This window comes from Desmodus rotundus, chromosome 5 (assembly GCF_022682495.2).
Source record: "Desmodus rotundus isolate HL8 chromosome 5, HLdesRot8A.1, whole genome shotgun sequence".
Taxonomy (NCBI): domain Eukaryota; kingdom Metazoa; phylum Chordata; class Mammalia; order Chiroptera; family Phyllostomidae; genus Desmodus; species Desmodus rotundus.
In genome coordinates this window covers 99,904,177-99,928,978 of record NC_071391.1, presented here as the reverse complement: position 1 = coordinate 99,928,978, position 24,802 = coordinate 99,904,177, and the positions used below count along the sequence as shown (strand labels likewise).

The 24,802-nt window shown below is 48.0% G+C and overlaps 1 protein-coding gene across 2 annotated transcripts in view; it reads right to left on the bottom strand.

Annotated features, from left to right (window-relative positions):
* CNNM4 (cyclin and CBS domain divalent metal cation transport mediator 4) overlaps nucleotides 1–10,356 on the bottom strand; it is a 39,084-nt gene extending 28,728 nt beyond the window's left edge. For both annotated transcript variants that reach the window (XM_045204691.2, XM_053925880.1), the window contains exon 1: nucleotides 8,854–10,356. In XM_045204691.2, coding sequence (XP_045060626.2) covers nucleotides 8,854–10,255 — 1,402 coding nt within the window. In that variant the 5' untranslated portion in view covers nucleotides 10,256–10,356. The remainder of the gene's footprint in view (nucleotides 1–8,853) is intronic.
* Nucleotides 10,357–24,802: the final 14,446 nt, after the last annotated feature.

Here is a 24,802-nt window from a genome sequence, read left to right as displayed (position 1 = left end):
ACCGACCAATGTTTCTTTCCCTCTCTTTATTCCTCCCTTCCCCTCTCTCTAAAATATAAATAAAATCTTAAGAAAGAAACCCAGAACTGACAGTAAATTTTCCAACCTGGAGTTATTGAAGAATCTGAATATTCTGATCTCTTTCATTATGTCTACAACCTCATTAGTAACAGCGATTAAGAGCTTGACTCTGGAGTGGAGCAGTTTGGGGTTGCCACTTAGTTGTCACCTGACTGAGGAAGATTCTCGGCTTCTCTGAGGCTCAGTTTCCCAACTCTAGCACTTGGAGGACTAGTTAAGTATTCAATAAAGGTTAACTATTAATGAGGACATCTTCCTTCCTTACGCTCTCTGCTCCGCCCTTCCAGAGCTCTGGGGTTGGCCTCCCGGGGAGTCTCTGTTCTCGTGGACGCCCTCTTATCTCTGCTGCTTTCACATCATAGCCTCCTCCCGCTCACTGGTATTCCAGGGAGGGATCAGGCAACTGGTAAATCCTGAACCAAATAAAGGTCCATGTGGCCAGGCCCTTCCCCGCCCACCTCCTGAGCAGCCATCCTTAGATTCTGTTCCTGCCCTTAGAACATAAATATGCTGGCAATCAGGATGGCAAGCTGAACTTTTTCCAATTTGCAGGAAATAAATTATTAAATAAATGAGGAGAAATGCCTCAGTTTTAAGTTTCTCTTCCTTACATTTTTTTCTTAAGCTCTGGCTTCTGTTACCCTTTATATACACACGAGGGTTGGGATAAGATAGTATCTAAATTAGCATGTAATTATATACTGGAGTGGAGTGGGCTCTTTTGACCTCAGTGTATTCATAATTCCAAGAAAGGCACCACGCCCAGACAGTGGGGCAACGGGCCACCTGAGCCAGTGTGAGAACCACCGTGGCCCAAGTTGGTGTCAATGCCAACAGGGGTGCCTTTTGGACAGTAATAACAGTAATTTTTAAAATAGCGAACATTTATTGCATGATGACATGGTTCCAGGCACTGAGCTAAGCACTTTCCGTGCCTTACTTCATTGGGTCCTCACCGCAACCTGAGCCGGATACCGTCATTAATGTGGACGACCAAACCACCAGCAACCAAACAGAAATTTTTCTGAGACCAAGAGCCAGTCACTATTGGGAGCCTTTCAAGAAATAAACACCACTGCATAAGCATTTGCTCACTCTTTAATTTGGGAAGTTTGATGAGACATGAATATATGTTTAAAACAGGACTCCAGGTGAGTGTGCACGTGTGCGAGCATATGTGTGAGAGGGAGAGGGAGAGAGCCTGCCTAGAGGGGGTAAATGTGTGTATGAGTCAGCCTGCCTGTGTGTGGGTGTGTGTTTAAACATGCCCATGAGGGGTGAGCCTGTGTGTGTGGGGTGAGTGTGTGTGTGTAGTGAGTGTATGTGGGAGTGAGCCTATCACTGAGTGGGGGGAGGGGGTGGTAAGTGTGTAGAGGAGACAGCCTATCTCTGTGTGGGAGGAGATAAATGTATGTGGTAGTGAGTGTGTGTGCAAGTAAGCCTGTCTCTGTGTGCAAAGATATGTGGGGAGATGTGTCAGTGTCTGTGAGCCTGTCTTTGTGTGTACAGTGGTGACTGTGTCTGTATGAACCTGTCTTTGTGTGTGTGCCCATCTATAGGGGGATGACTGTGTGTGCACACAGTGCACATGTGTGCGAGTGAGCCTGCCTGAGGTGGGGAGGGGGAGAGAACCTCTCTCCATTCCAGGGTCCTGGGTGCCTGCTGGCCAGGGACCAAGCATTCCAGACAGCCCAGGAAACCAGTCCGTCGAGAACCCTGTCCAAGTCCAGGTAAGAGGGCCCTGCAGCTGGAAAGACCCTGTGCCCTCCGGGGAATGCTCGGGCAACACCAGGTACAACCCTGGCAGAGAAGGCTGGGGCTGCACACCCCAGCCTCCGGGTTCACCTTGTCGGGCCCTTGACCTGTGGAAATCCTCCCAGGTGCCCCTCCCCAGAATCCCAGAGATAAAAAAAGAATGTTACTGCTTATCAGAAGAGAAATCTTAAGATCCAATCTAAACAGTGTTCAAAATTATAGGTAGACCATGATTTCAACATGAAAATACACACGGGCGCTAATGGGAGAGAGCATGCTATAAAAATGAAGATGGTTTTCATCTTGTTTGTGCTGTGTGTTTCAAGATTTTTTAAACTTAAAAAAAAACCCTTAAATTAAATTTCTAAAGGAGTTATTGTAGTAACTCAAAATATTAAAAGTAGTTTTTTCTGGGTCACAAGCTCATGGATTGTTTTGTAGATTTTTGTTTTTTCCAAAGTTCTGGCCAAGAGCTATATTTGTTTTTTGTTGTTGTTGTTTTTTAGTAATAACCACTAGTAAAAAGAAAATCACATAATAAGTGAACAGGAATACACTAAGGAGTCCAGACTCTGGCCTATGAAATGAGCTAGTAGTCCCTTAAGTAGCCACAAAGCCTTCGAAACAGGATGTCTCCACACACTCAGGTATGACAGGAGGGGTAATCTGAGGTTCAGGACAGGCCAGTTGTGCCCACAGCAGGCAGAATGGCTCAGAGGAGAGGATGGGGCTGGATCAAATGGCAGCAACAGCACCAGAAAGCTGCTCCCCAACCTGTAGCTGAGGACCATCTTAGGCACCTGGGGGAAATTCTGTAACCCTCACACCCTCCCGGCAAGTTCTACTGAGAGGTTCAAAAAAATCTCTAAGACAAAGGGGAGGCTTTGAGAGAGAGCCAGCTTAGGACAAGAAAGGCACTGGGTCCTCCCCATAGGCTGGGCTAAAAGAACCAGGTGACCATGCCAAAATCAGTCATCGTGACAGTGGGGCCTGGTCCATCTTCCCCATATCTATACACACGCTCCTCTCCCTGGCTGTAGTGGCTTTTTAATGGAGTCTGATAAACACTTCACTGCCCCTGCCCTCATGAGACCGAGACGAGAGAGAACCTGCGATTTGAGGCACCATTCCTGTCCTCAGGATGGCCCGGCTGTTCCAGTCCCCTAGCTCATCTATGTGATAGCATTAACTCACAGGAAGCAGTGGAGAGAGAAGCATGTGGTGGCCTGACTTCAAAACCCTTTTAGAAAGGGCTAAGAAGCAGTCACGATACATAGAAGCAGTTTACCATACATTGGCTTGATAAGCTCATTCCTCATCCTGTGGTCTAGTTCAAGTTCTTCTAGAACAAGAGGCATTGAGGTGGGAAAGGCTATGCCTATTCATCCTGGGAGATCCAGGTACAACGTCACCTCCTCTGGGGTGTCCAGACTTCCTAAGACAAGTCCCTGTCCTTTATCTATTTCTCCTGTAGGACATCCTACGGTTTTGTGTTTCTGCGTTCTCATCTATTTTCAAGGTTAAACATCTGTTCAGTGCCTCCCATCCTGACCAGAGGAGTCCAGGAAAACTCTGGAGCTGGGCTTTCCAATGAAAAATACATAACTGAGAAGTAAACACCACTATGATCTCGGTATTATCTAAGAAAAACTCTTATTAATGCATAGACATAAGACAGGGCCTTCCAGGACACAGAGCTTTACGACAGAACTGCAAACAGAGGACTGGGAAACAGCGCCCAGTCCTGGCTCCTAGGTAGAAGCTGCCCACAGACTGCACAATGCCAGCCAGGGGAAGAGGTGCCAAGTTCCCTGCCCACAAGTACCACACTAAAGAAAAAGTGAGGAGGAGCCTGGCCAGTGTGTTGTCAGCTGCCCCACTGGCAGCCCTGCCCTAGCAGGCAGCTCCTGTCACTCTCTCAGATACACTTGCCTCCAGGCAGCTTCTCGAGATCAAATCACCAGCCCAATTCAGACAGTTTCCAGATGGGAGTTGTCTGGTCAGGTGCACAGCTGCCTTCGAACCCCACCCTTGAGGCTGCTCTCTCCCAGCACCTTGTGACAGTTGTCCATCCCACCGTCTATGTTCAGCCCTGACCCTATCAGACCTCTGCAGGAGGCTCCCCAAACCATGACTGTTTGGCTCTTTCCCATCTCTCCCAGGAGCCACTTTGGCCACCACACCGTCTCCACATGTTTGGCCTACTCTCAGCTGATTCCAGACCTCTTCACCTGGTCCTGGCCTCACTCCCACGTCCCAGAAGGGCACTTCATCTATCTGCACACCTGCCAAGATGGGCTGCGCCTTCATACTGTTCAGTGGGGCCCACGACCATCAATGTAGGCATCAGCTGAGAACTTGTCAGACATGCGGCCTCTCAGGCCACACCCAGACCCACTGAGCTCAAATCTGCATTTTAACAAAAATGTCCAGGCAGCTCAGGTCCACAGTCACGTGTGAGACACTTGTGTGTACAAGGCTGGGCACAGAGATGTCCAATAAAGGGTCACACCATTATTATTTACCACTACACCCTTCCCCCAACCCTTATCAAACTGGCTCTGCTCCCTCCTCTCCCCACTTACACTACAATACATGACAACTACATGACAACACTGTCAACCTGAACCCAAGCCAGAAACCTCAGCTGTTCACACCACCTGCCAGCCCTGACTTCTCCGTGAGGATCAAGAGTCCTGCTGTCTGGACTTCAGAAGCACCTCGCCATCCTGGCCTTCCTAGGCCCTGCTGTACCTAGCTGAGCAGTACAGCTAAACTCCATCTACGTGTCTGTTTCTCCAATTGTTCTATGAACAAGGCTGTGTGAGTCCTCTCTGGTTCCTAACAGATGCAAAATCATGCAGTGTTTTTTCTTGACTTTATAAAGTTGTTTCAGGAATAAAAGTGGGGGAAGTGTGATGTGGCATACATGGAAATAAGGGAGGAGCTCTGATGAAATTATTTCTAGTATTTTTCCTCCATTATATAACCTACAAACTTTCTATGAGGAGCCTAATAGATCCAAGGTCATTTCTTGGGTCAGTGACTGAGCTGGGTGAAGTTTAAACCCAGCTCTTTACAGGGACTAAGAAGGTTATAAAGTAGGTGGAGAAAGATAGAATGACTAAAGAGGAGCTAAGTGCCTGGGAGGGGCAGGAATGTCACAGAAGGAGGGGCATAGTGGAAAGCTGGAAGGTAGGCTTCAGTGTTGAACTTGATCTCCTGACCTCATGGACCTCCTTGTGGAGAGTTCATTCACGCTTTCCATCAGGGTCTGGGAGAGCATCTGCGGGCAGGAAAAATGCGGCTGGGCCAGGAATAGCCCAGAGACCTTTTGTTCTAAGATTTCCAGTTAAAAACAAATTCAATCACAACACCCTTACTGCATACGGTTCTAGGTGAGGTTTAAATGGAAAGGCCAAAGTACAAACTGCACCAGCCTTTCTCAGTGCCCTAACAGCTCTCACCAACAAGAGGGTCTTAGTCCTGAGGTCCTGCAGCACCTGGCATTGTGTCTGGCACACAGTACTGATTCAATACATATCTAATGATAATTGCCTTCAGTTGAGAAGCAGAAGCAGCTGGAGCTGCTTGCCTTAGTCTAGGGGAAGCCCAGCCCCCATGCCTGTCTCTCATTGTGCAGGAGCATATTTATCATTTATTAATATTAATGCATGAAACTATGTAAACTCCTGATGGTCAAAGACCACTTATAGAGAAACTGAGGCATGGGGAAAGGGAACCATGAGTCACACTCAAGACCTCAAACTGTACTCCTCAGTCCCTGACCCAAACCACGAATACACATGTCATTGCAGGAGCTCCTCCTGTCGTCTTGGTGTAGCTGGAAAAGCCTAGCACCCATTTTTCTTTATCCCTTATCTGCCCCTCAAAATCCTAACACTACTGAAGTGGGGATAACTCTCTTTAAAACCTGACAGGTCATTCATTCAGTGACTTTTTATTGAGGTCTGCTCTGTGCCAAGAACCATTCCAGGGGCTAGGGAACATCAGTAGCAAAACAGAGCACCCTGCCCTTTGGAACTTATGTTATAATGGGAGGAGACGACAATAAACAACACGGTAAATTCATATATTACATGGCTGTTAGAAAGTCATATGTGCCATGAGAAAAAGAAAAATCAGCACAGGGCGGGGAAATCGGGGAGGTCAGGGTGGGAAGGGGGTTACACTTTTGAATAGGGTAACAGGAAGACCTCACAAAGAAGGTGAAGTTGAAGCAGACATTAGGGAGGGGAGACAGTGATGCACCTAGGGAAGAACATTCCAACTGAGGAAACAGCCATGGCAAAGGCCCCAAGCTGGGGGCATCATGGTGTATTCCAGAAACAGCAAGAATGCCAGTAGGGCTTGCCAGACAGTCATCCAATTATTTGTTGTTTGTTCATTATTTCATTCATTTGTTCATTCATTCATTCATTCATTCATTGTGTAACAAGCATTTACTGTTCCTCTCTTAAGGCACTGAGTGATGAAAACACTAATAGGATAGGATCCCTACTCTCGAGGAGCTTATAATGTTGGGAAGCAAGTAGGAATCCAAATGACTTTGTAAGATTCAGGTAGAGCTCAGGGCCCTCACCCAACTTGGAGGTGCTGAAAAGTCCACTGAAGCACAAGCACTCCAGCTCTGATTTTGATGGTGCTGACAATGCTGGCTCACTTGTTTTTCTCAGCTGAAAAAGATGCCTTCCAGACTCCAGATTTGTAAAGAAAATCTCTTAGGTCACAGGTGTACACTACGTTTGCCATGTCCTAGATGCCCTCAGACTAAAAAGGTAGATGCCAAATGGAAAGATGTGGAAGAGGCCATGGGGGGGGGGGGGGGCGGAGTTGGTCGTAAAGAACAGCATGGCAGTGAGTTAAGACAAGAAACCAGGAGGTGACAGCATGAAATCTAGGGTGTGCTCATTGGGCAACCATCCGTCCTGTCACACCCACATCTTCAGGGCTTCGTGCTACACTGGGCAGACTGCACCTGCGTTTTCATGGAATTATCAGCACATCTTTTGTTAAGGAGGAAAGCTGGCAATATGGAGAGTTCCACTCAGTAGAGCTCGGGCCTGAGAGATGTTAGCTCTGTTTTCCTAGCTTCATGAAGTGGCTTTCTTTTTCTTTTTCTTTTTTTTTTTTTTTAAGTCCGAAGATGATCCTGCTTCCCAAGACTCAGGAAGCTCCCACCCTGTGAGAGCTCAGCCCTACTGGTCAGGGGCTGGGAAGCCTAGCCAAGTCCATCCATTCTGGCTGGAACCAGAGCTGGGCTGAATGATTCAAACATGATTGTTGGGTGGGTCACCAGCAACAGTCCCAAAGACCATAGGGGTGCTCAGGAGCAAGCTGCCCTATTGAGTTCTAACCAGGTTCCTGATCAGGGACACAGGAGAAGTCCTCAGATGCCACAGGGTAGGGGGGAGCACAGAGCCTCACTTCTCTTCTGCTCCAGGTTCGGGTACCTGGGAGAAACAGGTTCTGGGGTCTACACTCCAAAGCTCTGGGGAGGCAGTACCATCACCACCAGCCACCTCCATCCCTCCAGTCCCCGTGCAGTCTCCACTGGGGCTTACATTACTCAAGTCCTCCTTATCTCTGGTACTGAGATGCAGTCTGTCAAACTGGAAAAGACTGGGTACCAATCTCCCGCCCTGGCAATGACCCAAGCATCTTTTCAGACCAAACCTGGCCAGGCCAGCTCCTTCTTATCCCACCAACATTCTGTTCTAGAAAAAAACTGACAACGAGGGTTTGGGGTTTGCTCCCAGCTAGGGTTCAGAAGTTGCTCCTGGCACACAGTGGCCTGGGAGGCTTAACAAAGTGCCAGGTTTAGGATGAGCGCCTCCCCTCCTCCATTCCTTCACAAAAAGCTTCCCTTTCTGCCTCCTCACTCCCTGTGGCCTAGGAGGGTTTTATTCCATAATTGGCTTGTTTACTGCCACTCTGAGTGCTTGAAGTAGCAAAGGTGGGAGGAAAGACTGTTGGAAGAAGGAAAGGGGTGTGTGCCCTGAGCTTCGAGGTTGGTGAGTAAACCCTCCAAGTGCTTGTGACAACCTGAGAACAGGTCAAGAACCCATGTGAGAAAAAAAAACACAGGGAATGCAAAGGCAGCTGACGATTCTAGCAGACCAAGGAGGGAAGCTTATGCTTGATGCCTGGGAAAGGCAGAACAATAACCAAAACTTAATCTGCTTGCTTCTGCTGAAGAGTCAAAAGCACTATTTGGCACTGTTCTGAGCTCGCAATCGGCTTCTGTGGGCCACTCTTTTTCTTTTTCTTTTAAAGTCCGAAGATGGTCCTGCTTCCCAAGACTCAGGAAGCTCCCACCCTGTGAGAGCTCAGCCCTACTGATCAGGGGCTGGGAAGCCTAGCCAAGCCCACTTCCAGTGATGCCACTCCATTGCTCACAGATCTCCCAAAGCTCCCCGCTCCTAGCAAACTTACTGTCCTGACCCTCAGGCTCTCCCCCACTGACCACTCATCATCAGAGACTATGTCCTCCCAGAACAGGACCACCTGCTGGACCACAAGTGTATCTTTTTTGCTCCTGGGGTTCTCTCTACCTCAAGTACCAAGTCTCTCCAACTTTTATGGCTGTTCTCAAACACTCCCTCCCCTGTGAAAGTTTTCCCAGTTCCCCAGCCCCTTCCCCACACTACCTCAACAGATTTGCATACTCTCTGATCTAATCTCTTTGACCCAGTGTTGGCCTCAGTAAGGCATCTGCCTTCATCTGGCCTGCTTGATAGCTCCCTGAGGTCTTGCTCCATCCTCCAAGTAGGCAAATGTCTTGCTCATCTTTGGTTTACCTGAAGCAAAGCACAGGAACTGGCCGACAGCAGATGCTTAAGAATTGTTTTTGCTGCCCCCCAAATAGGTCACCTCAGAAGTCTAGAAAGTCATGGGCAAAGGGACAGAGTCCCATTAAAGGAACACTACGATCGACAGATGTAAAACAGGCCAGAGTGTGACCAAAGTGAGCCAGGAGCGCAGCTCAGGCCTTACCTTTCTTGAACTCCTCCAGCATGGCATCCAGCTTGGTATCGTGGAAGACAAAGTGCACGGGGTGGTTGTAGAAGCGGGTGATGGTCTTGAGGGGGGTGCAGTCATCCGGGTCCACAAAGGCCAAGTCTTTGACATAGAGAATATCTACAATATTAGACTGCTCATCTTCAAACACAGGGATGCGGGTATAGCCACTCTCCATAATCTCGGACATTGTGTTGAAGTCCAGGATGGCATCGCTGCGGATCATGAAGCAGTCGTGGAGCTGAGTCATGATGTCCTCCACGGTTTTGGTCCGTAGTTCCAAGGCACCCTGGATCATATTTAGTTCCTCTTTCACGAGGTCGTTATAGGGCTCTGTCACCTTCAACATCTCCATCAGCTTCTCCCGATTGTAAACAGTGCGAATCTCCTGGCCCAGAAAAAAGTCCAGGAGCTTGCTGATAGGAAAGCTGATGGGGAAGGTGAGTAACATAAAGAATTTGGTAAGAATGATTGTGTTGGCACCCACAGCCAGCCCGTGTCGGGAGCACAAGGCCTGAGGTACTATCTCCCCAAAGATGACAATGCCAATGGTGGAGGAGGCCACGGCCATGAGTCCGGACCCGATGAGGTTGTCCAGAAGGATGGTGAGGGAGGTGTTGACCAGCACGTTCCCCAGGAGCAGCGAGCACAGCAGGTAGTTGCCCTTGCGCCGGATGGGCTCGATCTTTCGAGCATAGCGCCTCTCCTTCTCGGTGCCACAGTTCTGGACAATGCGCAGCTCCATGGGGTCCAGGGCCATCAGCCCCAGGTTGAGGCCAGAGAAGATGCCCGACAGCACTAACAGCACCAAAACGAGAAGTATGTGCAGCCAGAGGGGCAGAAACCTGCCCTCCTCCTCTACCATGAAGAGCAGTGAGTCCTTATCGGTCCACCTCTGCCAGGGCCCGTCCACGCCAGCCCTGGTGCACAGCGCGTACAGCTTCATGTTCTCGCTCCTTCGGAGGAACTTGGTGAGCACCACCAGCATCCCGGATGTGTTCCCGCGGCTCACGTTGACCAGCTGCTGGACGACCAGGTCCTTGGTAAGCTCGGGGCAGTGGGTGGAGTTGTAGAGGGCCTCGGAATTGTCCACCTCGGTGAAGGAGATCAGGTTGCTGGAGATGGAGCCCAGCCTATGGCCGTACAGCCTCAGGTTCACCGTGCTACCCTCGGACACAAAGATGATGCCATCCGGGTTCATCCCACACGATTTGTTGCAGCTCGCCAGCCTCATGCCAAGGATCGCGCTCCGCTGGGGGTCTCCCTGGCCCCGGGCACCCCGCGCCCACAGCAGCACCGGCAGCACCAGCGCCACCAGGTGGAGGCGCCCTCGGGCCAGCCCGCCGCCCGGGCGCCCGCCCCCGCCCGCCGGCGCCATGTTGCTCCGGCTCGGCCGCCGCCGCTCCCCGCGCCCCACCGCGCGGTCCGCTCGCGCCGTCGATCCTGCCGCTCCGCCGCCGCCGAGCCAACTGCCCGGGCGGCCGGCCTGACGTCAGGTCAGCGCCCGCCCGTCCCGCCCCGCCGGCCCACGCCCCGCCGGCTCACGCCCCTCATTTACATGAGAGGCCCCGCCCTCCAGGCGCGCGGCTCCGGCTCCAGGGCTTAAGAGATTCGGTACTTAAGGTGGAGCGCGGCCCGAGGCGCGGGAGCCTCCCGCGGGCACTGTCCGGCCCTCCGCCACGCCCCCTTACGCCCTTCTGACGTCCCTAGGGCCCCGCCCACCTCCGCCCCGCCCCCTTACGTCCAATCCACGTCCGCGCCAGGCGCCAGCCTCCGCCACCTCTGATCTTGGTCTTAGCAGAGCGTTTCTCTTCCGCCGCCTGGTCGGGTCTGGCGTGTACTCCGACCTCTTTCCGTGCCCCTTCCTCACAAGTGTTCGGTTCTTGGATGGGGGTCTTCTCTGCAGGAACCTCGAAAGCAGCACCGCTCTGTGCTCTGCCGAGAAAAAAGAAAAGGGGAACCTGGGGACTTAATCCTGAAAGAAGTTGTCAAGTCCGTGGCCTTACAGCCTGATCCTTGGAGGCTGTTCTGGCCTCGGTACTCCTGCATGTTTGCCGACCTTGCCCTAAGGCCAGCAGTACTTTCCCCCAGCCCAAGGCTTCCTTTGGCCAGTGGCTTCCCTAGGGTGGAGGGGAAGTCGGGAAAATAAGGCTATAGAGTCTAGAGTCTGGCCTGAACTTATTTCATGTAATTTCCATTTATAGCTCATTTATGGCACCTACTATGTGCCAGGCACTTGTTCTTGGTTCTGACAACATAGCATGAATATGCCAAAGTCCCTGCCTACTGGAGTTTACAATTAGAGTAGAAAACAGGCAAAAAACAATCACATACATAACATTCTTATCTGAGGTGATGTCATTATTTCCATATTACAGATGAAGAACTTGAGGTGGCACAAATCTGGGTCCTTGCAAATCGTTATCTGAACAGCAGGCTTGTGTAACTTTGGGAGGGTGAGTTGGAGTGTCTCGGCCCGTTTCTACAGCTTTGAAATGAGGGTAAGATGATGACGCAGAAGCACTGCACTAAGCTGTAGGGACACCTGGCCTAGGCACTGAACACCACAGGACATCTCCTTTGGCTGTGTAGTGTTGTTGTTGCCTGCCCTTCCCAGACCAAACCCCTAACCCCAAATTGAGCTGGTGACTGGCCAGCTGGGGCGGCTGCATGTGGAAACTGGAGCTGAGAGGCGGCACCAGGCGTAGCCCTAGCCCTAAATGATTGCTTCCTGGACAGCCCTGCCTTGGTGTCAGTCAGCAACTATGAATTGAGTGCCAAGCACTCAGGGTGTGCGGAGACAACAGTGGCTTCCACCCTATTAGGGGGAAGGAGACAGACAAACATCCTTATAATAACTGTAGAGATACACTGAGGGGAGGATCAGGTGCCAATTTGACCATTGGGTCTCAGAGCAAGTTTTTTCCCAGCCCTGGAGACACAGAATCCATTTTCCTCTGCGTCTGCACAAACCCTTGTGTTTATTTTTATTTTGGTATTCTATTTGCCAATAAAAGCAACAATCAATACCAGCCTGAAAGAGTCTAGATCATACAGGGCTATAGGAGGAGGCGTGGTGGCAGAGGCATGATTCAACTAATGGCTGTTAGCAGGGGCAGAGGGGCTGCATACTAGGCCAACCTGAAGTAGTCCCTTGCAGGTAGGTGCCTCACTTTATTTTCCACAGTGAGTGCCAGGTTTTCAGGGAACATGAGCCTCAAGATGGGCACTGGCCAAGACAGAACAAAAGCAGAAAGCAGGATCTATGCCCCACAGTTCCTTCCATCTCCCCCAACCAGGAGGAGCTACCTGCACAGGCCTGTCTCATAGCAAGCCCAGCTCTCAGGGAGGCTTCTGCCCACCCCACCTCCTTCCAGATGGCTTTAGGACTAGTGCTCTCCCACAGGTACTTTCCCATTCTATTATGGACCAACTGGCTATTTTTATTTTGCCTTTTTCAGACTGTCTGTACTTAGAAGCTCTGTACATATGCACTGAGTCCAGTGACAGAAGCCAACAAAAGGAAGGAAAAAATAAGCTTTTGAGATACTTCAGTGAAATACACCCATGCACAATTATATTCATGTCTGTGATTAGTGAATAGGGCAGAGCCAAAGAGATTTCTCTTTCCCTCCCAGGGCCTTCAATCTGGCAGAGGACACAAGACTCCCTTGGTAAAATATAAACGCAGTATGAAGCAGAGAGTGTCACAGGAGGTATTGGAGGACCAGGCTGGAGTTCAGATGCATTTACTGACAGACTTGGGTTCCTGGCTAGGTCATTTAACCTTTCTGTACCAGCAGAGTTGGAAAATCTCCCCACAGAATGGCGGGGACAACATGGAGATGGATATCTATTAATAGCAAAAGTCAGGAAGCCTGGAAGCAAGTGTGACTCCTATGAACCAGGCTGTGAAAGTGGCAGAACGTAACCAAATAAGAAGCCTCTCTTCTCTAGGGGCAGACCCGTTTCTCTGCCTCCAGGTGGAAGCCCTTACTCACCTGAGTTGCCTCCATTTGTAAGTAAAAAGTTTGGGAGTCTTTCTCAAAGAGATTCTGATATCTGACCCCTGGGCGTCTCCAAGCACTCCGTTCATGAGACCCTTGGATCTAACAGATCCTCTCTGGGTTTAGGCCCCGTGGCAGCATGTCTACACCTCCATGGTTGAGCCCATTCCTCCTGGTCCTGTGCAGATGGTCTTGAAGATCCATCGCCCCTTCTCCTGCACCTGGCGTTGTGCTGACACTGAGGTTCTAATGGTGAATGGGTGCTGACCTAGTACCTGGGATCTCCTGTCGCACTCCCAGGGACGGGGTCCTTCCAGCCTGAACTCTCCCTCCTTAACCACTGCGTCTCCAAGATGGGAAACTGCTGACAGAGACGTGCCTGTCTGCTGTCAGAGGTCAGAGCCTAGACAGAGTCCCTCAGGGGACACTGTGGGCCTTGGGGTCCCAGAGCCTGGATGGGAGCAATGAGACACCACTCAGGGTGAGACACAGGTCACTGTCACTACATTCAGTGGCCTATTCACCAGCCGTCCATAATCTACAATGAAGCTGAGCATTTGCAGGACACATACAAGCCATTAAATTGTCTTGGGAGGAAGAACCATCCCTCCACAGAGCAAACATGGGGTCAGCTGGGATGGTGCCAAACTCTGGTCATCCCATCAGGTGGAAGCATGAGGACCTGGTGCCACAATTTCTGCCTGAAACAGTCACTTCACTGAGTCAGAAGAGGGGATTAAAACATTCTGTCGGCAGGTCCAGGCCCATAAAATGATGCCAGAACAGCAAGGGGAGGAAGCATTTGTATTAAGTGGTCAGGCTTCAAGACTTCTGTGGCCATAGGACAAGTTGTTCTCCTTTGGGACAGGACCACGGGAAGCAGGATGCCTCACCATGGGGGTTTAGGCACAGCTCTAGAGGCACACTGGGGGTTTGGCTTGGCCATAGATTGCCTGTGTGACCTGGGACTCTGGGACATTCCTGAGTGCTGATGAGAGGATGCCTGGCCCTGGTAAGAGCCCAATAAACATGATCAATAACCATGACAATGATGTAAATGATGCAGCCGAGATTTTTAAGAGGACACTCAAATTCCCTTAGCTCCAATATATCTCTCTCCATCAAACTTTAGCCCCAGTGTTGTTTTCTCTTCCCTTTCCTGCAGAGGGAAAAAGTCAGTAGAGGATGATGGAGGAAGAAGGGAAACTGGGGGTGGGTAGAACTGGTGGAGTGAGGCAGGAGGGCTTTCACAACAACAAGAGGCTCAGGCTGCAAAGACTGGTGAGTGAGAAGGAGGGAATCCTGATGCCTGTGGAAGACAAGGCCTGCTGGGAAGCCCCTGCTGGTACCAAAGTCCCTGTGAGGAGTCCCAGGCAGCATGGGGTCTGATAAGCCCCTCCACCCCCACACAGGGGACCAGGACTCTGCTGTCTCTCCTTGCTGCTTCCTTCCTCCTCCCCTGGTGTACTGCAGCATCCTCCATCCCCAAGATGGGCTACCCCAGCAAGCTTTTTCTTCTGGCTCCCAAAACACGGAGACCCCCTTTTTTTTTTTTTCAAGGTAACAAACATTTAGTGTTTACAAAGGCTTAAGAACAAAGTTCTTGGAGTCAGTCTCTAGTTTCTGACCCTTTTTCTTAGTTGGCCTATGGAAAAATGCTGCAGCAGAAATGTCATGGACTCTGTCCATTACCAGCTGGTAAACTGGGGTAATACGCTTCACTCCTGGTGGCTTTGCATCCCTCCACTTTTAGGATGAGGATCAAGAGACCCTTGTAGCCCTGGCTGGCATGGCTCAGTTGGTTAGGTGTCGACCTGCAGGGTGGAGGGGCATCAATTCGGTTCTTGGTCAGGACACATGCCTGGGTGAGGGCCTCATCCCCTGTTGGGGCATGTGCAAGAGGTTACTGACCAATTTTCTCTCCCCCTCTCCCTACCTTCCCCTCTCTAAAATAAATGAATAAGATCTTTTAAAAAGAGAGAGACAGGCTCATCCGGCTGTATTGAAAAGATTAAATGAGACCGTGTCTGAAAGCTACTGTCTGCAACTCACGCCTTTTCCTTCTCCAGGGCCAGACTTTCACGTGACATTTCACTTATTCATTCATTCATGCATTTTTATACAATATTTTCACTGGGCTTTTAAAGTTGCTCACTTATATATGTTCATTGCAACAAATTCAAAAAACACAACGCATATAAAGTAGAAAATAGAAGGTTCCCTGACCCTTGCCTGATTCCACCATCTCCCTCTTCATTTTCTTCTTTTCCATGCTCTGGAGTAGAGGCCACTTCCCACTGGCTTGAGAGTCCCTTGAGGCCAAACTTGTGTCCTTGTCATCTCTGTTATCAGAGTTCAGCATTCCATCTGCATTTGTGGCATGAATTGGATTTCCCTTAAAAAGGGAGTAGGAATAATACTGTTGGGGGCCAGTGGTGGGAAATGAGGAGGAACTACTTAGCCAATAGTTTTATATAGAGAATTACAACAGAGAAAACTCTTTTCATGGGACTATATATTTTTTAAGATTTTATTTATTTTTAGAGAGAGGAGAAGGGAGGGAGAAAGAGAGGGAGAGAAACATTAATGTGTGGTTGCTTCTCACGTGCCCCCAACTGGGGACTTGGCCTGCAAACCAGGCATGCACCCTGACTGGGAATTGAACCGGCGTCCCTTTGGTTCACAGGCCAGTGCTCAATCCACTGAGCCACACCAGCTAGGGCTCAATAAATATTTTTTTAAATACAATTAAAAATCGTCTGATCTTGACCCAACTACATTGATTTCTTGAATCAATTTGAGAAATAATGGTTTCATTTGTGGCTCATGACATCCGCTGGAATTACCTTTGGAGGAAGCCTGGGAGGACAGGTGGGCATAAACCACACGAGGCAATGAATTACCTCAGGTCAGAAATTAGGCAAATTCCTGATTTCTGAATCGCATTTATCTCCCAGACCTACCCAGAAAAGGAGACAACCTTTGAGGTCTTTTTTCCCACGTGTTGAGATCCTTCAGGTTTGCCCCAACATTTGCCAAGGCACCAAATCCCTGGACAGCCTCTGGCAACTAGCTCACCTTGCTAGGCCTCAAGCCTTTATCTTTAACATGAGTGCACTGGATCAGAGAATCAGGTTCTATCCTAACTTAAATTCTTTGATGTATAATTCTTCCTAGGCAACCAAGGGAAGAAGGTAAATGAGAGATCAGCAAGCTCAGGTGTGAGTATCTGCTCTGATCTGTCTCACTTCCTGTCTCCTTCTTCTGAGAACAGTACCTTCCTTCCCTCTGGGAACCTGGCCCACCTCTACTTTCATGGTTTCTAGAGGGGATTGGCAACTGACCAGGCCTGGATAAAAGCATCCCAGGCCACAACTGACCAAGGGTGAGCAGGATACCAAGAAGGGCCAACCAGGAGTCGCGCCTGGGCTTTGATGTAGGGGGAGGGTCCCTAAGAAGAGGTTACAGAAACCTCATGCTGCCTGCTGCTCTGTCCCCTCTCCCTGCTGACTGCAGTACTTGCCCCACAAGGGAGGGTACCAGTATCATCTTCTCTTACAGATGGAGAAAAGGGGGATTTGGAAACCTGAAGAAAGCTGCTCGGGATCACACAAGAGTAGATTTCAATACTGTTCAAACCTACCTGGACTCCAGACCTTCTTAACTCCTGCACTTAACTCCTGCACCTCAGAGGGCTAGAGTTATAGGCATAGAATTATAATCTGTTGATTAAGGAATCTTGACTTGAGGGGCCTTAACATGGCATTGTTTTATTTCTCTTCCAATCAAGTCTTTTAACCAATTTCTGTCAATTTCCCTTTTCTCCTCTTTGAGCACTTGGCTGGATGTGACTTTTTGTGTTAAAGGTCCAGTCAGGTCCATGAAAAACTACCATCTTGTTTCTGATTTACATCATCTGCACCCCGACCCTATCATCCAGGCTGGGGGGCCAGTATCTGCTCCAGGGATTTGGAGTAGGGAAGGGCTTTGGTCAGCCTTTCAATCCTCCGATCTCTGCAGCCAGTTGGAGGGGTGGGGGGACGAGGTGTTTGTGTGTGTGCACATGTCTGGTGTCCAGCGAAGGGAGTCATGTGTTGGTTCTGGGACAATTCCCTCTTCCTTTTTAGGCCTGGCAGGGGAAAGAGGGAAACAAACATTTCTCTTTACTCACTCTCCCACAGTTTGAACCCCCCATTTTTGGTTGTGGCTGCTTGACTGAAATGTGGCTTGTGTCCAGTTATTGCTTTCTTGTAGTGGGAAGTTCAGCTCAGCCCGTTGGGACTCCCTACCCCCAGGTGCTGGTGGAGTAACCTTTGCCTGTCAGGTAGCCTCTTTTGGATGAGTCCACCCAGTGGTTGTAGTATATACCTTTGGACTACTGACCCCTGTCTCTGCCTCAGGTCTCTCTCTCTAGTTCTCTCCTCCCTTTGCTCAAGGAGTAACGGACAAGCCAGCAATTTGGCTACCTAAGCAGAGGTCTAATTGTGGTATTACATGCCAGTCTCCCTTTTTGCAGGAGCCCCCAAATGTTCTTAGAGCACCTCCTCCACTTGACTTTGAATGTTATGTTAGTTACTTATTACAGCATAATAAATTACCCCCATAAGTTACTGGCTTAAAATAATAAACTTTATTATGTCATGTTTTCTGTGGGTCAGGAATTAGGAAACAGTTTATCTGGGTGATTCCAGCTCAGAGTTTCTCATGAATTGAAGTCAAGGTGTTGGCTAGAGCTGCAGTCATCTGAAGGTTTGCCTGGGGTTGGAGGATCCACTTCCAAACTCACCCACATGTCTGTTGGCAGGAGGCTTTAGTTCTGCCATGTGGACCTGTCCATAAGGCTACTCACAGCACAGGAGCTGGTCTCCCCAGAGTTAAGTGACCCAAGAGTGAAAGACCAAGATGAAAACCACCTGTCTTTTATGACCTAGTCTTAGGTTTAACATGCTACTACATCTCCCATTTTCTATTGGTCATATGGACCCAAACTGACATACTGGGAGAGGAGACTACACAAGGGCACAAATAGCAGGTGGCAGGGATCACAGAGGCCCATTTGGAGCTGGCTATTTTAGGAGATGAGGGAAAATCCTCTCTACTGACCAAATGATGAACTTCCCTCATGCAGACCTCCAACACTTTCTTTCAAAGATTGGGAATTTGGTCTTATTGGAGTGATGGTTGGGGTTGGAGGGCCTGGTGTGTCCAATAGACACATAAATGAAAATTATATCACCAGCCCTGGCAGGTGTGGCTCAGTTGGTTGGAGCATTGTCCTGTACATCAAAAGGTTGTGAGTTCGATCCCTGGTCAGGGCACATGCTCAGGTTGCAGTTTCCATTCCTAGTTGGGGCACATGTGGGTGGCAACCAACTGATATTTCTCTCTCACATCAACACCCCTCTCTCTCCCCCTTCCTCCCTCTCTAGAAAGCAATGAGAAAATGTCCTCAGGTTAGGATTAGCAATAAAGTTATTGGTGAAAATGAAAAATGTGTCTTTTATAGAAGAAAACCACACACAAACTTTTGGCCAACCCAGTATTTAGTGAGGTAGGTATTATTATAATTCTCCTTTACAGGTAGAAAAACTGGGTCCCACAGAGTCTAATAACTTCCCCAAGGTCATATAACTAGGAAAGGTCAACAGGGCCAAGAATTGAAACCCAAACCTGTCTATGTTAACTGAATTCCAAGCTGCCATTTTCACTGAAAAGTGCTGAAACTAAAAGACATTGCGTAATAGAACCCCTGGATTCTATTACTCTGGGTTCCTTTTGCTTGCCATCAATAAGAACTCTGCCTCAGTGCCAGAGTTTGGTAAAAAGGAACTATTTATTCAAAAGTTATACACATTTAGAATAATGGCGGAATTCTACTGTTAAATCTCACTCCCTTTAGAAACAAAGAAACACCCACAAACACACAGTCCTGCCCCGCTTGCCAAACCAGGCCAGTCAGGGGTACCATCTCTCAGGAAAACAAATAGAAGTCTGTAGCTTAGCTGGGCAGAGTCCCATCTGTATCCTGGCTTCCTCCAGTCGTCCATGCTTGGCTAGCTAGGCTCCTGCTTTTAATCCAAAACTGCATCCTCACCATGGGCCGGGGAATTCTGCATTCTTTCAGACCATGTGGCCAAGACCTTGCACTGCTGCTACATGGTCAAGAGGCTTCTCCTTGCCCAGCCACATGGTCAAGAGTGTGAGTGCACAAGAGAGCCTCTTATGGCTCTTCTACTCTCCTTCCCACATGGTCCGGAGCTCTAGCATGGCTGAGAGAGCATGAGCCCCCTCTCCATTCCCAAACCACATTGTTCAGCCCCCTCGTGGCTGCCACGCCTGGGTTTAAATCCCAGTGCAGATCTTCCTCCATAAGCTCATTTCTAACTCCTCCCACGCTGGGTTACATCTGCCAGCACTCGGGTTTCTTCTGCCTTTCTCAGCTGCCATTGTTAGTCTGGGCAAGCAAGGTCCCATGACGTAGGAGCTGCCTTCAAGCCACTCTCTCAGGTACAGCAAGCCCCTCGGGCTACATCACACATTGCATCAGGAGTTAGAATCAGCCTATCCACCTCGCTGCTCCGTCATTGCCAGAACAGCTTTTAACATTACTGAAACACTGGCCAAGTCCTTGAGATATGCAAAGTAACTCTCAACGGCCCTGCTCTGGTTCTCCCATCCCCCAAGCAATAGCTGTGGGGGTTTTCTCCATTTTGGGAGACCTCTAGCTCGGCACACGGGTATAGTTGTACAAGTCTTCATGATAGAAAATATAAATCTTTATTACAAACAGCCATGCATGGGTCTAGTTGTTTAAAGAAATATCAAAATGGAATACAATTTAAAGAAATACAACCATATTTTTGCAATTAGGCTCCTTACACATTAATCTTCAGTTTTTATTCATTAATGCTTAGTCTAACCTTGACTTCTTGGCTTGCCCCTAGAGTCAGCAACCCTCAATCTGCATTTTTGGAAGCAGCTGTCTTCCTGCTAGCTCTGGACTTTTGGCCAGGTAAAATTGAGAGCCCCAAGGTAGCTTCCCTACACCCCATGTTTTCCACTTCTCCTGAAGAGCCTGCCATTTCTTGCGGTGATGGGCTCTGCCTGCTGCCAGAATAGGAATTTTCAACCTCATCTACCCTGTCCCTTTGCTTTTGCCATAGCTGTAGCTCAGCTGTACCCATGCACTTCCCCATCCACCCAGCTTCTGGAGAGGTCAGGGCTTCTTCGCCTGTTCATCTTCCACAGGAAAAAGGCAAATGAAGAAAATTATAACCACCAAATCCTTTTTCTTCCTTCCTCACCCAAGGATATTTTTTTCATTGCTTTTTATGGAGAGAGGAAGGGAGAGAGAAGCATTGATTGGTTGCCTCCCATATGAGCCTGGACTGGGGGTCAGATCCACAAGCTAAGTATGAACCCTGACTGGAACTGAACCCACAACCCTTTAGTTACAGGGCAACAGTCCAACCCACTGAGCCACAGCAGCCAGGGCCCAAAGTCTTTTCTTTGCTGTTTGATCTTTGAAGCTATAGCTTCCCATATTTCTAATTATAAACCCCAGTGACAGGATTTGCACATTATATACTTCCACTCTGTACCCCAGATGCCTCAGTGATATCCTCAAGTGAGCCAGAGGTTTCTACTTCATTTATAAACCTACTCCTGACACATGTACTTTTTTCTAAAGGGACCAAACCCACTTTCCCAAACACATTTCAAAACACAAGCAGGTAAGTCTTAACAAACAGTAGTAATTTGGACACATATAGAACTCTCTAGAATCTACAGTATGCCTGTGCATTCCTTATACAATCTTTCACGTAATGGCTCGCAACAATCAGGTGTGGTAGGCGTCATCACTCCCAATTCACAGAGAGGGAATCTGAGGCTCAGAGAGATTATGTAATGTACCCGAGGTCATACAGTAGAGCCGGGTCTCAAAAGGGCAGATGTTTCTATTCCAACTCAAATATTCGAGAGTTCTCCTCCCTCCTGCCCACTATTCTGCAATCCTTGGTGAACTTTCTGCCTCCACTCTGTGACAAGCAGGCATCTGGATGCCTAGAGGCAGTCCCTAGATTTTGGGATTTCTGCCACTTCATGGAGTCACCACAGATCTGAGATCTAGTCCTCAGGACATCAGTTTTTATCAATTCACTAAAGGGTGAAGGGACTGGGGAGAGAAAGTCACGATGACTAAGCAAGTAACTAAGTGATAAATCCACATGATTAAACTAAGTAATAAATTTCTTAATTAATATACTAATATTAGCAATAAAATAATATGCTAACACTAATTCCTTGATATACTGAGAAATCAAACTGCTCAGAGAGCTAGAACATTAAGTGGGAAGTCCTTACTAAGGTGCTAGGTGGGTAGGCTTGATGTGAATAACCAACACAGGGCACTTAGAAATACTTTGTCCCCTGGACAGAATTGACATGCTCTGACATATTTTCATCCTCTGACAGCTCTTCTAGATTGCAGACTCTTCTCTTTTTAGTTATGACAACTATATTGGATGGGTCACAATGAACTTTACTAGATTATAGTTAATTATAGTTTTCATTCCTTGGAGGAAATTTAGAAAACACCACAATGCACATCCAGCATATTTTCTAATCATCTCCAAGGGAGATTTTTAAAAGTTTTTTATTATGGCAACTCTCAAACATACAGAGAGCAAGAGGGACTCCTCATGTACCCATATCCCAGCTTCAACATTGATCAACAACCTGCTGCTTTCTTTCATCTATCCTGCCTGCCCCCTAACATGCACACAATCTTGCTCTAAACCATTTTAAAGTAAATCTCTAACTCTTATTTCTCAATTCAGATGCTGTACCCTGTTTGAAATTCACTCTCTGAGCTGAGGGTGAGTACAAATGCCCACCACACCAAGATATTGTGATGTTGAAATGAGATTTGCTGTTTATCAGATACTCTGGGGGGAGATTTTCAAAACCAAACCCCTGGGCCTTACGCCAGACCTATGAATCAGGTGTCTGGGAGTGGGAACCAGGCATCTGGCCATGCCAAAAGCATTCCAGGCTATTTAATTGTGGCTTTTTCGGAGGCCAGAATTTGTAAGTCACCCCTGGAAAGTAGCTAGTCAGTGTTAGAGCTACTGTCCCCTTCTATGCTCCAGGGTCTGCTCCAGGGCCACATTAGCTTCAACTTTAGGGAAGAAGATGGGCCCAACCTCAGGGCCCAACGTGGATCCCTGAGGAGGGACTAATGGTCTACCTAGCTTTGGGAGGGCTATTGGTAGGCTCTGCTTTGGACCTAGGCTTGGGGTGGGGTGGATTTAAATGGAATGGCATGGTTTAAAAGTGAAGAGTGTGAAGGAATGGAAAGGATGGGGTCAAGAGGCTGTCTTAGAGCCCCTGTCATGGGGGCGGGGGGGTGGGCACTAGGCTTTAAGGTGCTCCTAAGTGAAGATACTGGTTAGGCTTTAAAGACAGGGAAGTAGAGGAATCACACAGAACTGCTAGAATGCACAGCTCACATTGTATATAAATGACCCATACCCTGGTGGTATGCAGTCCTTGGTCATGGGAGATGATTCCATGGAGAAAAAGAGGGATATTAAGCAGCTGAAAGGATGGTAGGTCAAGACCTGACTGAGCTTTCAGAAGGTGCCCCAAGGTGTGTGTAGAGTGGTGTTGGTGGGGGTATGGCTCCTTTTTCTCTTTCCCTTCACCTCTCCTCAACACCTTGACAGTGTTGAGCTTTGTCTGAACCCCATACTTCTGGAAAGCAGGTACAGTCAAGATATCCCCCCCAACCCTTTTGTGCCCCCACCCACACACCCCATTTTGAATTCTGAGAAATGGCTGACCTTAAAAGACTATTCCAAGATAAGACCCACTTCCACCTTTCCTCAATGACTCAGATAAGACCCTCCATCTTTCCTTACAATGACTCTGTTGTTGACCTGCCTCCATACCAAGCCACCTTCCTTTTCTTTGATACATTCCTCATTAATGAGCATTCTCCCTATTGGAAGAATCTGAACAAAATCATTGAATTTATTGTCCTGTGCATTTTTGTCTTTCACATGCTCTCTTTTGTTCCCCCTTTCTTCATCATAATGAATTTTATAATGAGAGATCTGCTGAGATAATCTATTGAAAACCCAGTTGATATGTTGCATTATAGTTTGAATGTACTAATGCCTCTGAACTGTATACTTAAAATGGTAAATTTAAAATAATGGATATTTTACCACAATAAAAAATTCCAGCTGACCTAGAAATACAATGAAAATAATTTTATTCAAAACAATCAGAACCCCTACTACGTGCTGGGTGATGGGTTAGAGAGAGGGGGAAGTAGGTGGGGCCTAAGATAGGAAATGAGTAAGACCTGCTTCCTGTGGTCCAGGAGCTCCCAGACTTGCTGGGGAGACAAATACATAATCTGCTAATTGAGCTACATGATTCAGGGTGACATGTTATAATAGACATGTGTACCGCCTGATTTAAGCCAGGTTATGAATGGCCTTGAGTGCTACACTAAGGAGTTTGGATTTTATCCTTGGTAGTTGGGAGGCATGAATGGTTTTAAAACAAGGGTGTGACAACAAACAGATTCATTGCAATACCTAATGTCTTATCAACAAACATCTGCTCTGTGGAGTGTGTAGAAGATCAATGGCTGTGACAGCTTTAATTTTTAAAGTAGATTCCCTGTAAAACAAGCTGTCATTCCTGTTTCTCTTATTAAATATATTTATGCTCAGGAAAGAAAGAGTCAACTTTGGTTAAGTCTATTGGCAAGTGCTCTGTAAGAAATATGCTTGGGGCACATTGACTGCTTAGAGTGGGGCACTTGCCTGAAGGAGTCAAGGGAGGCCTCCAGGAGGAATGGGCTGGGGAAAAGAAGAGGGAAGAGGTGATGCTGGAGCACATAGGTGAGCACACAGGAGGGACCTGTGGGCAATAAAGCCAGAGGAGGGTCAGGGGCCAATGGCAGGGGGCTTTGTGTGTCAGGATAAGGGCCCTGAATTTTTCCCCCACAGGTGATAGTTAGCCAAAAAGGGCTCTGTTAATAATAATGATGATAATGATACAGTGCTTACTATGTGCCAGGCACTACTCTAAGAGCTTTACCAATTTCGACTTAAACCTTGACACTGAGGAAATAGCATGGTAGATGGTTTAGACTAGTTGGGTGGCCATGTGGATGATGGTGGCCAGGGACACAATACTAGGGACACATGCTGTGGTTCCAGAGAAATTGTAGAATGGACAGGATGTGATGGTTTTGCAAAATAGGAATAAAGACATCAAAACTTGATTCATTATTGGTTGCATGGTGAGGAAAAGGAGAAAGTGGGATGACTGTTGCTATTTTTGGCTTTGGGAACTGGGCGTATTATTGTGTTTACCCAGGTGAAGGATTGATTACTCTGTTCCATTTCTTGGAGGACTTGCTTAAGTCTTCTAGTACCTCCTACTCCCCCCTGGATTATTTAAAAGTGAGTTCTTCAATTTGCAAATATTTGGGATTTCTCCAAAATATTTCTGTTACCGATTTCTAGTCAAATTCCATCACAATAGAACATCATTTATGTGCTTTCAATTCTTTTAAGTTTGTGAAGGTTTTGTGTGTGTGTGTTTGTGTGTGTGCGGGGGCGGGGGGGGGGGGGTGGTGATGGTGGGGGGAGTTTGCTGTTTTTTGACCTAAACTATCTTGGCAAATGTTTCTTTTGCACTTGAAGAGAATGTGTTTTCTGCTGTTGTTGGGTGAAGTTTCTACTAAGGTCATCAGGTCCAGTTGTTTGATAGTGCTGTTCAAGTCTTTTATAAATTTGCTAATTTTCCTGACAATTTTCCAGGTACTTCCATTGTGTAATTTCTCTATTTCTCCTTTCAGTTCTATATTCTCCTGATAGTTCCGCAGTCAGGAG